Source organism: Euleptes europaea, chromosome 1 (assembly GCF_029931775.1).
Source record: "Euleptes europaea isolate rEulEur1 chromosome 1, rEulEur1.hap1, whole genome shotgun sequence".
NCBI lineage: Eukaryota > Metazoa > Chordata > Lepidosauria > Squamata > Sphaerodactylidae > Euleptes > Euleptes europaea.
In genome coordinates this window covers 62,756,275-62,768,893 of record NC_079312.1, presented here as the reverse complement: position 1 = coordinate 62,768,893, position 12,619 = coordinate 62,756,275, and the positions used below count along the sequence as shown (strand labels likewise).

The window sequence follows — 12,619 nt, the reverse complement described above, 5'->3', positions numbered from 1 at the left end:
TTACATCTAATGAGGGTTCAGTTTCTGTTCTTTCCCTGCCAGCCATTTAACCACATCGGTCAGGCAGTTGTTCAAGATCTCTACTGTACCACCAGAAGATTTGCATAGCAAGATATAGAGCTGGGTGTTATTAGCATATTGATGACACCCAATTCCTATACTATAAATTATTTCTCCTAAGGGCTTTACACAGAGGCTGAACGCTACAGGGGGTGGGGTGGGGGTTAAGACTCCACCCTGTGGAACCTCGCAGGCTAAGTTCCACACTGATGACAACTGGCCTCTGATAGCAGCTCCTTGAGACTGGTCTGAAGGAATTATTTAAACCCGCACATCCCTTGATACCAACATCTGCCTCCAAACATAGGATGGCATGGTCCCCTGTACTGAAGGCTGCAGATAAATCGAACGACAAAAAAGCACAGCCTTTGTCTGCATTCAGACAGAGGTCATCCACTAAGGCAGGGGTCGGCAAACTCATTAGTCAAAAGAGCCAAACATCAACAGTAGAACGATTGAGATTTCTTTTGAGAGCCAAATTTCTTAAACTTAAACTATATAGGTAGGTACACTGTTTATTAACTTAATAAACTTTAATTAAAAAATTAAGTCTTAATTAAACTATAGGTACACTGAATAAAACTTGATATCATACTTAATAGTGATCTTATTTATTGATAAAAATTAAATTGTAAGTCCCTGCCATTTTCCCCTCCCCATCCAGAGTCCTCGTCTGGAGGCCTGGTCTACCGCCATAAAAGCATATTGGTAGACCTGGCCTCCGGCTGAGTCCCATTGAGAGGCTTTCTTGGCAGTAGACCTGGCCTCCGGAGGCCCATAGAAGCCAATTGGTAGACCTGTTCTCTGAAGGGGGACTTTTTCCGAGTCCAGGTCTACCGCCAAGAAAGCCAGTGGGTAGACATGGCCTGCCAATGGGACTCAGCCGGAGGCCAGGTCTACCAAAGAAAGCCCGCCCCGCCCAACAGCTGATAGGCGGGGGGGGGCAGGAACCGCTGAGCCGCCCGCCCAGCAATCGCGCGGGTAGAGGGGAGGGGAGGCTTTAGTCTCCCAACCATTGAGGGCAAGGGAAAGCGGGACCCAGCCATTCTCCACGGCGGGGGGGGGGGAGAGACAGCTCGCCTGCTCTCTCTCTCAGGCGTGCTGGCTCCGCAGCCCGGCTGCCGGCGCGAGCGGGCGCAAGAGCAGGGGCTCCGAACCAAGTTCGGAGAGCCGCACTCAATGGGCCAAATGCAGCTCTGGAGCCACAGTTTGCAGACCCCTGCACTAAGGCTCCAAGTGCTGTCTCTCCCCCACAGCCCAGCCTGAAATCTGAAAAGGTTCCAAAGCAGATGAATTATCATATTTACTGATCCCTCCTTCAACTGCACATAGCCACTTCACACCCATGCTGTTCCTGAGAGGGCTCTGACTCCCCCCCCCCAACAGTTGAGGAGGCAGTGAGCTGCAGGAGAGGGTGACAGATTCCAGTTCTGTGAACTTTGCTCCACTTGTAGTACTTTGGATGTTTTCCACAAGATCCACATTTTCTGTATTTTGAATGTAATTACTTAGTACACTATTCTATTATGAATGTTCTAGATTTTTGATACGTACGTCATGGGTTGGATCCAGCCTGCTTTTCTACTCTGTTTTGTTCAATTCCCTTTTAACTCTCACATGGCTTTTGTCCATGCAGGTCCCATGATTCCCGGCACAGCCTTTTGGGTGGTCATAGTTGACCCCTCCGTTCCTTTTTCACCAGTGGAAAAGCAGGTTGGATCCAACTCTATGTGTGCGTGTATTACAGGCTTGCTTGCTTTTCCCCGCCCCCTCTGAAATAAAGAAATAAAACATATTGCATTAAAAAACTAAAAGCTCCCCTATGCCTGTTTACTCAGAAGTAAATCCAGTGGGGCCTACTCACATATAAGTATGCATAGGATGGATGCCATAGTGATCATGCCCAGAGGTACACTTTTCATAACTTTATTCATGTTATTTTTATTTTAGGAAGATCAGTGAAATTTCCTGATGTTCCCACTTGCTAATCTGTATTAATTAAGCAATATATGTTTGTTTTTGGAGCCTTGTTTTCTTTAAATGACGTGATCTGTCTGCAGAGTGAAACCTTTGCCATTAAGATTCACATACTCTTGTTTCACAGTTCCTGTGCGCGAACTGCAAAGTACAACTCTTCATTAATTGAACTTAAAAAAAAATCCTTTTTTTAAATGCAGGCTTCTGTATAAAGCTATAGACTCAAATGGGGAGAACATCGGCCCAGTCTACAACTACAGAGTGGAGATTTCCATTTTCTTCATCATTTATATCATCATTATTGCTTTCTTCATGATGAACATATTTGTTGGTTTTGTCATCGTTACGTTCCAAGAACAGGGAGAACAAGAATACAAGAACTGTGAACTGGACAAAAATCAGGTAATAAGGAACAGCCTTTTTGTGTATATTAACGTGTGAAAAGGAGTGTCTGGGTTGTTTTTTCTTGTCTCAGAAGAGGTCGCTGTTCCCTTGCTTTGCTTACTTTGTTGAGCAGAGTAAAGCTCACTGAAAAGCTATGGCATTGTGACAGAGAGAATGTGTTGCATTTAAAGGCTGCAGGTTTCAGCTTAAAAGGTTCCCAAGGATCAGACCTTAGGAGGAAAATCTCCAGCTGACACCCTGGGAAACCTTGTCAGTGAGAGTTGATGCACGAGGAGCCTGATTTGGTATGAGGCAGCTTTGTTATATCTCATTGGAGATCACACACTGGCGAAACTCTCTCAAATTAAAATCAAAAATATCAAATTAAGTGTGGTTCTAGTCTGCTTTTCTGTTTGTGACGTAGAAAGGCAAGCACTTTATGTACAATCTTGATGGAATTTTTTATAACCCTTTTTACATTTGGCCAGTATTACTCAGAGTTAAAATCATGTATGTGATGATAATAATATTGCATGCAGTTATTTTATATATTTTATTTTTCTAGCATACTTAGCTTTGCTGGAGCAAGAAATGCTTTGTGTGTGTGCCAGACTCCCCCATTGCATTCATGGAACATTTCTTGATTTACAGCAAATAAAAGGGATGTCCGGGGGGTGGTGTCCAGTGGAACTGCAAGCGTGAGCTCTTATCGATTCTCCCAAGAACCCAGTGAGAACAGTCCCTACTATTTCAGTTATACAGCTGACAGTGACGTGTGGGGCAATGCAACTGAATTGCATTGATTACTAAACTAGAAAGCAGGTTTCCTACATCAAAGGCAGCATAGAATTTGAGTTGAGTAGATCAAACAAACAGCACAGAAGTTCACAACAGTATGCAGTTTCATTCTGGCTCATTGTTGTTTCAAGCACTAATGTTCCTTTATAAGATCTTGGGGTTTTAAAGTAACGTGTGCACGATTGTATCAGCTGTGTAAGACAGCAGCTCTATTTAAATGTTTTTAAGATAGCACACTAGAATTATGTCTGTCAGCATTTTTCACTGCTAGAGGTATGAGATCATGAGTTAAATTTAAGCAGGATGATAATCTTATTTCAAAATGTTCTGGACCCAACCTCACTTACCTGTCCCAGTGATTTGCATTTACACATTACTGATATCTGAGAATCCCATACTAGTAAAATATGAGAAAGACAGGATAAGAAACGGGAATGAGTTGGTAATTTAGGTGGACCATCTGATTTTAAAATGTTCTAGTATTTAAAGGGGATAAGATACTATTGTTTTATTTGATCAGGGTGAGGGGCTTGTTGATCAAAAACTGGATTTCTAAGAACTATTGTTTGGAACTCTAAGCCCAACTTTGTCCCAAAAAGTACTTTAGGCAGGTTGCAATGAATTTAAAAACCATAAAAGAAAATAAAAGATTAACACTTACATGTAACATATTTTAAAAGGCTTCTGAAAATGAGAAAGCATGTTATCTATGAGAAGGCCCCTCTAAATAACTTTCACTCTTGTTGAAATGATAGAAATATGGAGGCTTTATTGACATTGATGGGCTCACACTGGTAAATAAGAACCTAGGGTCTGTCACAAAGACTTTTTCCAATAATCTCCTTCTGTAACAAGTACATTTGTGTTAGTGTTGTTGACCAGCTAGGCTGGCTTTAGCGGCCACTTGATGAACTATGTGTGAGTCATATTTGGAAATGGAGGGCTAATTAAAGAATAGGACTGGCAAAGTCCTGGAGGGAAAATGTTCTGCTCCTTTAATAGAGGCTTAATGGGCAGGTAAAACATTTCATGGCATGGAGGGTAAATAACATAATCTGGTAAATAACATCCAATTAAGCCTCTGTTAATGAGGCAGGACCTTTTTTCTCCAGCTTGCTGGCAACCCAATTAAAGAATCTAGCAGCTCACTCTTGTGCCAGCCAAATATCCTTTTGGGGGCAAGTCTGATCATCACTGGTTGTAATAAGATTGCACCTGATATGTAGGATAGCTAGAAGAACACCTGTTCACCTCATCTAGGATTTATTTATGCAATATATTAAATTCCCAGGTATGGGGGAGCCCAATTCAAAGAAAGGCTTAAGCTCCGCCACCCCGCTTTCCCAACATGAAATGTCCCAAGTGAATCACTATTGGCCCTGTTGGGAAAACCTGTCTGTATCTCATAAGTACATGTGTAGCACATCAGTACACTGAGCATGGAACTTCCAACACACGTCTGGTTGACAGCATCAGGTTGATACCAGGACAATGATTCATATAGTTAGACCCAAAGGTCCAAATCAGACATGGTGGTAGGAGTTCTTTGAATGAATCTCCCAGTGCCCCCCCCCCAATCAAAGGTACATGTGCCCTGAATTTGAATCAGGACTGCAGTGTGCAGGAAGGGGCTTAAGTCTTCCCTCCCATGTCATTTTCCCAACTTGAAACAGCCTGGCCAAGCTGTTCATTGCTAATAGGGCAAACATCAGTATTCAGATTATAAAAAGGAGCTCAAAATGTTACCTCCTCTTTCTCTATTTTAATAGAAAAATAGGAGTAAATTAGTGGAGCTTTGTGCATATTTTAAAGTGCATCTTGTTTCTAGACTTTATAGTATTCCTTGTGCCACAAGGAATGGTGGGGGTATAAATATTTTAGTACATTAACTAACTTAGTTAATACATTAATTAACATGTACAAATGTTCAAGAACTGGTTTGCTAACCTTTGTTTTACTGGAGATAATGGCCATGATCAAGAACCACAGATGGAAAGACCAATTATTAAAGTCTTGTTTTACGTATAAGCTAACAGTTAATGGTGACATTGCAGATTCAGGGATCTTTTAAACTGCATTCGGAGTACTCTCTTAAAGAAGAAAATTGGAAGCCCTTGCACATGTGAGGCACTGTGTACACATTGGAGCCATCATGTATTGATTTATTAAAATGCAAAGCTTGTTTTAACTTGAGAGTCATTTCCCAGCCTACGCTGCCACTGTCATTGTTGTAGTTGATATCTCTATTTTTTTTCAGCGTCAGTGTGTAGAATATGCTTTGAAAGCACGTCCTTTGCGTAGATACATTCCAAAAAATCCTTACCAGTACAAATTCTGGTATGTGGTAAACTCTACGGGGTTTGAATACATCATGTTTGTTCTCATCATGCTGAATACACTTTGCTTGGCTATGCAGGTAGGAAAAAAACGACCTTCCAGTTCTTTTTTAACATAAAATTAAATAGAAGTCCAGTGGCACTTTCAAGACTTACCAAATTTATTCCACCATAAGCCAGTGTGGTGTAGTGGTTAAGAGTGACGGACTGCACCATAAAACAGCTTGGGGTAGTGGTTAAGAGCGGTGGACTCTAATCTGGAGATCTGGGTTGATTCCCCACCCTGCCACATGAAGCCTGCTGGGTGACCTTGGGCCAATCACAGTTCTCTCAGAACTCTCTCAGCCCACACAGAGGCAGGCAAAGGCAAACCACCTCTTAATGTCACTTGCCTTGAAACCCCTATGGGGTCACAATAAGTTGGCTGTAACTTGGCATCACTTTACACACACACACACACACACACACACACACACACACACACACAGGCTTTTGTGAGTCACTTCATTGGCTCACTTTCTCAGCTTTATTTTTGAGAGGTTTTTTATGACTCAGGTTTCTTAAGAAATCTTAAGGAAAGTACAAAACAGACATTGTTAAATACATAAAATGAAAGACAGACCCTTGACCTAGTTTTATAGGGTGAATGTTTATTGCAGGCAATTATAGTTTCTTACAAAACACTTTTCAGTGTTATAGCAATTGTGATTTTCAACATATGTTTTCTATGAAGCTGTTCAGAGTGACTTAGTTTAAGAGGAGACCATGAACAAAACTCACAAAGATTTCTGGCTGTGCTTTTCCTCTCCCTCACTCCTCTTTCAAATTCTGCCATTTGTCTGTATGTGATGGTTCTGGAGCAAAAATACAGAGGCAAAAAGCATTTTTAGCACTCTTGTGTATAACCAATTTAATGTAGAATTATGCCTTTCTTACCCATGGGTAAGAGATCAGGGTAGTCCCTCTCCTCCTTAGAGTGAATTACCTTTACAGACTGAACTGTGCACCACTGCTAAACATTGAAGCTAAACATGTGGAACTAAAGTTTGATTAAGAGTCAAAACAATGTCCCCAGTCATTGAAAGAGATAGTTTACAGCAGTGTTGCCCCTAAATCTACAGGTTTTCATTTAGCTTGTTCTGTTTAAGTTAGGCTGAATCAAACAGGAACATAGCAAGACATCTTTTCTTGTTACTGATAACTCAGTGATGGACTTAGTGATTTTGGGAGAAAGTCCAGGATGGAGCCCCAGAATCACTGCCACCACCCACCACCAACCAAGGAGTGGGCCTCTCCCTATGGGAGCCACAGCTGCAGTCAGAAGGCAGCTGCCTGAGACAGGGTGAACAAGGCAGGTGCAAGAACTTCCTGACAGAGCAGTTCCCCAGTGGAACAGGCTTCCTCAGGAAGTGGTGTCCGCTCCTTCTTTGAAGATTTGTAAGCAGAGGCTAGATGGCCATCTGACAACAATTCTGACTCTATGAATTTAGGCAGATTGTGAGAGGGAAGGCAAGAAGGGATGAGCCAGTGATTGGCTCTTGTAGAATCATAGAGTTGGAAGGGATCACCAGGGTCATCTAGTCCAACCCCTTGCACAATGCAGGAAATTCACAACTACCCACCCACCCTAGTGACCCCTACTCCATGCCCAGAAGATAGCAAAAAGGCCTCCAGGATCCCTGGCCAATCTGGCCTGAAGGAAAGTTGCTTGCTTCCTGACCCCCAAGTGGCAATCTACATTACCCTGGGCATATAAGAAAGTGCCATGAGAACCAAACTCAGGTGCAGTCCTTCCTGCCCTCACTCTGACAATCTTCCTAAGTTCACAGAATTAGCATTGATGACAGATGGCCATTTAACCCTTTGCTTAAAAACCTCCAAAGAAGGAGAGCCCACCATCTTCCGAAGAATCCTGTTCCACTGAGGAAACGTTCTGTCAGAAAGCTTTTCCTAATGTTTAGCTGAAACATTTGATTAATTTCAACCCACTAATTCTGGTCTCACCTTCTAGGGGAACAGAAAACAACTCCACACCATCCTCTATATGACAGCTCTTCAAATACTTGAAGATGGCTATCATATCACCTCTCAGTAGTCTCCTCTCCAGGCTAAACATACCAAGCTCCTTCAACATTTCCTCATAGGTCTCTAGACCCCTCACTAGACCCTCACATTTTACCAACTTGTCAACAATAATATTATGTGGAAACTATGTCCACAGCATTCCCCCGATCCAGCAAGGGAATAATTTCCCCCCAAAAAGGAAATATTAGTCTGACATAACTTGTTCTTGAGGAAACCCATGCTGGCTCTTAGTAATCAGATCCATCCTTTCTAAATGCCCAAAGACGGACTATTTGATGATTTGTTCGAAAACTTTTCCTGGTATAGACATCAAGCTGACGGGTTAGTAGTTACCCAGATCCTCTTTTTTCCTCTTCTTGAAGATCGGGACATTTCTTTGCCTCCAATCTTCTGGCACCTCACCTGTTCTCCAAAAATTCTCAAAAATAATGGCTCAGAAATTATATCCGCAAGTTCTTTTAATATCCTTGGATGCAATTCATCTGGCCCTGAGGACTTAGTTTCATTTAAGGAAACTAGGTGTTTATGTACTACCCCTATACTGATGCTAGGCTGCAACTCCCTTCCCATATCAGCTGTTTTAATTTTGCCATGTTGAGCATTGTTTCCCTCTCAAGAGAAGACTGAGATAAAGTAGGAATTGAGGGCTTCTGCCCTCTCTTCATCACCTGTTACCATTTCACTTTCCTGTCCTTGCAATGGGCCTACTATGTCCTTGTTATTTTTCTTACTCTGAACATAGCAAAAGAACCTGTTTTTGTTGTGTTTAGTGTCTCTTGCTAGCCTAAGCTCTTACTGAGCTTTAGCTTTTCTAACACTCTTCGTACACGCATTGGTTATTTGTTTATATTCATACTTGGTTATAAGGCCCTCCTTCCACTTCCTAAATGAGTCTTTATTATTTCTCAAATCTTTAGAAAGCAGTTTATGGAGCCACCCTGGCTTCTTTAGGCTCCTCCCATTTTTCCTTTCATAGGAATCATCTGTAATTGAGCCTGTAATATTTTGCTTTTACGAAACTCCAACCCCTCTTGAACTCCTTTCTCCTTAAGTCTTTCTGACCATGGGATTCTACCCAGCATAACTTTAAGTTTGCTAAAATTTGCTTTCCTAAAGTCCAATCTATATGTCTGACTACGTGCAACTTTTCCCTTCCCCAAGATTGTAAATTCCAAGATTACATAGTCACTACTACCCAGGGTGCTCACTACTTTCACCTTGTCAACCAGTTCTTCCCTGTTGGTGAGAATCAAGTCCAAGATAGGAGACCCCCTCGTTTCTCTCTCCACTGTCTGGAAAATGAAGTTGTCAGCAAGACAAGTCAAAAAAGGGCTCTTGTGGACCTTTCTTATATCCTCAGGGTAATGCCGATCACCACTTTGGGGTCAGGAAGGAATTTTCCTCCAGGCCAGATTGGTCCAGGGATGCTGGAGGCTTTTTGTCTTCCTTGGGGTATAGAGCAGAGGTCACTGGGGGAGAGGGAGGATAGCTGTGAATATTCTGCATTGTGCAGGGGGTTGGACTAGATGACCCTTGAGGTCCCTTTCAACTCTATGTTTCTATGTTTCTTTTTCCTCTCCTTCCTTTGAGAAGGTGAGACTGTGGGGAGTTGCCCCCTCAAGCAGGGTGTGTGTGGAGCAGCTGCCCTGTTAACTATTGGCTAAGACTGACCCTGGATGAATTCTTTTTGGGAAAACTATAGTTTCCACAAACTTTTCCCTATCATGCCAGGAGTTGTTCAAAATAATGGTGTTATGCTGCTCATTTTGGACACCCCACAAATGTTCTGAATATCTCTCTTGTATTTTATTTGCAGCACCATGGGCAGTCAAAACTTTTTAATGATGCAATGGATGTTCTGAACATGGTTTTTACTGCAGTGTTTACTATTGAAATGTTTCTGAAACTCATTGCTTTTAAACCCAAGGTAAGTGATTCTGCATGGTTTAGTTAAATAGCCTTTGGATCAATTCTTTTAAAATTACACATCTTTCCAGCAAGCTACGTGAGTGTCAAATAAATGTCTGCATGCTTTTCGTGGTAATGTATCAAAGACATCTTGATAGAAATGTTGAATCTGATAACACTAAGTAGGCATCTACAGGAACTGAGATATGGAAATGTTTTAAAAATTACTGCTGAGTAGTGGATAGGCCAGAAATATATATTGAGGTCATAAAACCATCCCTTTCTAAATGACTCTGATGTTAAAACTTTTCTTCTTCCTTATTTGACTGCCAGTTCTAAATTGTTCTTTAAAAGATCCATTGTGAAATGTATGACAAAAATTTCTAAGTCTAGTCGTGCTAACAAATAAATGCAAGGAAGAATCAGATGGAACATCTGACTGCTGTGGCAGTCTATCCCATCCCATGGCACTGTGTCATTGTTTCATAGCCTATGGGCTGGGTCCAGTGCTGCATTTCTGCAGGCACAAGGACGTCTGTCTGCGGACCGCTACTTTCATGGCTTCTCCCTCCTGCACCGTATCCTCCCCACTATGAGATTAATTGCAATTTTAAAGGAGCGGACAGATATGAGCAATCGTGAGCATATATCTGAATCCTGAAACAGAGATGGTATTTTTAAAATCCCCGGTTTCAAATTAAACCCTGGAACTTAAATTTAGGTAAATTAATTATATCATTTTAATATGTGGTCTAATTTCAGCCTTTTTTTCATATATGTGGCCTTGTAGTGTTACTGCCCTTTGAAACCAAAGGTGTTTAAACTACATTTCCACTAAGAGCAGTAATCTTTTAGTTGCTGCACTAACCTTCTAGTAGCAGGACATTCTGCTATTTGTCCAAAGGTCGCACTGTCGCATCGTGCAATCCTAAGCAGTTACTCCCTTCTAAGTCCGTGAAGTCATTGTGCTTAGAAGAGTGTCATTCTGTTTAGGATTGCACTGACATTCTGTGACAGGCTGGTGCCGAAAAAGGTGATAAGAAAACAGAACAATTTCTAGTTGTATGATGCCTGTGTGAATCTCTAGAACACACAAGCAATTCTGATTGCCTGTTTCCACAAAGGAAGCTTCAGTTTGCAGATCATGGCAATGAATGTCAGATTTCTAAGTGGGCGGTGATAAATTTCATACTTAAAAAAACACCAGTCTTTTAAAATTATGTGCATCTTTTAAAATTGCATGCACATTTATAAAACAAACTGTTTGGATAAACACTGCACACAAGAAAGGTTACAGTGAATCGTTTATAGACAAGGTGTCGGCTCCTACCAGCTTTTCTACTAGCAAAAGAGGGTATCCTTTAGCAGCTCCAAAAGGACTATGCCAAGGGTTATTATTGTTCTTTCTCACTGAGACACAAGGCGGATTCCAAAATATTGAAAGCAATTCACAGTGCAATCCAAAGTGGGTCTACTTGGAATCCTATTGAAATCTCTTCGATGGAGCTTACTCCCAGGAAAATATTCTTAGGATTGCACTGTCAGTCAGATTACAAGGGCTTCCCATAAACAATACAGCAAGATTACAGAACTGGAAAACAATGCAAACGAAAAACTACTTAAGGCAACACAAACTGTCTGAGGTTTGCTTATGACCTGTTGGTCCACAAGCATAAAGAATGGAATAAAGGAAAAGGAACTGTCTGAGGCATGACACACCATAACGAAGAAAGGGTATTATAAAGCAGGGGACATTGCAGAAAAGAAAGGGAGGTGATACATATAAATGAAGAGCACAAGAGGCTACAAGATTGTCTCTTATAGAAGTAACATGCTGAGCTGTTTGATTATATTATGGATCTGATCCTTTTATGAAAATGTCCTCTTGAATATTTCTGTTTGGCACATTCTGTGAAATGACTGAAGATTGTAAGACCCAGGCAGACAAAAGCAGCCCAAGACAGGGGCAGCAGTTGGAGGTGGGGGTGGGATTGGGTGAAGTTGAGCAGAAAAGCTGGTAGGAGCCAACTCAAAAAGATTTTTTTCCCCGTGCAGATCATTATTTATATAAGAGTAAACTGTGCCAATATCTGCTTGGCAAACATACGTTGCTGTCACCTAAAGCATAAAATAGACCTGTATCAGAATAACTACAGAATTATTTTCCCTTGCCATTTTATGTCAGATTTGTGTGCCAAAAAAGAAAAGAATGCTAGTAAGTTGGTTGCTTTTGGGTTGTTGCAGTGATGACGGCGTGCGTTGCAGGTTTACTTGCTGTGACTTGTCCATATATTGCGTTCTCCCTTTCCCAGAATCATCTTTATTTCCTCTTAGTGTTTTTCTTTCCGTATGCTTGCTTTGGCTTTACACATTACTGGGAACAATATTTGTACATACTGATAGGAAAGGCTTGCCTTAATGATTCATAATGTGACATTCTTGGAGTATTCCATTCTGTTACTATACCATAAGACCTTATTCCATGGGAGTACAGTTTTTCCACTTCCAAAGACAGGTGTATCATTTCAGTAGTTTCCGTTCAGTTCAATGGCCTGTGCTGTGGCAGAGGACCAACTCTTGCAGCCCACCAACACTTCTTCATGGGTGTCTGTTTCTTGTCCCTAGCTAGTTCATGTGGATTTAGTTCATCGTTTTAAAATACACTTTAGAACATATAAATATTTATGCACTGCAGAAGATCTTCTTATGTACTAATAAGGGAGGGGAAAAATGAAAAGGAGCTTTTCTGACTCCTTTCTTCATGGATAAACTATTCTTGGAAAGGACAATATGATTCTCTGTCCTTCGGAAATTCTGATGAGTGGGTGGATTTTCAAAAATAATATTTAATTTTAAAATCTCACTTTGTGGAAACATCTGGCAAAACTTGAGGTCTCTATTCTTTTGTGATGCTGAAGCTGCAATATTTGAAGAGTAGCTGAGATCTCACAGAGAGAGAAGTATGCTTAAGTGTTACTTTCCGATTGTTATTCCACCCTTCCTCCGTTGAGCATACTCAACAATTTAGTGGGTAGGTTAGGCTCAGGGTCACTCTGTAGGCTTAATGGCTG

At 41.3% G+C, this 12,619-nt stretch overlaps 1 protein-coding gene across 4 annotated transcripts in view; it reads left to right on the top strand.

Annotated features, from left to right (window-relative positions):
- The window catches only part of CACNA1D (calcium voltage-gated channel subunit alpha1 D), a 347,998-nt gene that overhangs the window by 235,251 nt on the left and 100,128 nt on the right, over window positions 1–12,619 (top strand). For 3 of the 4 annotated variants that reach the window (XM_056865912.1, XM_056865904.1, XM_056865919.1), the window contains 3 exons: window positions 2,238–2,439; window positions 5,477–5,635; window positions 9,457–9,567. In XM_056865912.1, coding sequence (XP_056721890.1) covers window positions 2,238–2,439; window positions 5,477–5,635; window positions 9,457–9,567 — 472 coding nt within the window. Of the gene's footprint in view, window positions 1–2,237; window positions 2,440–5,476; window positions 5,636–9,456; window positions 9,568–11,733; window positions 11,764–12,619 lie in introns of all 4 variants that reach the window. The other variant, XM_056865897.1, reaches the window with a different exon arrangement.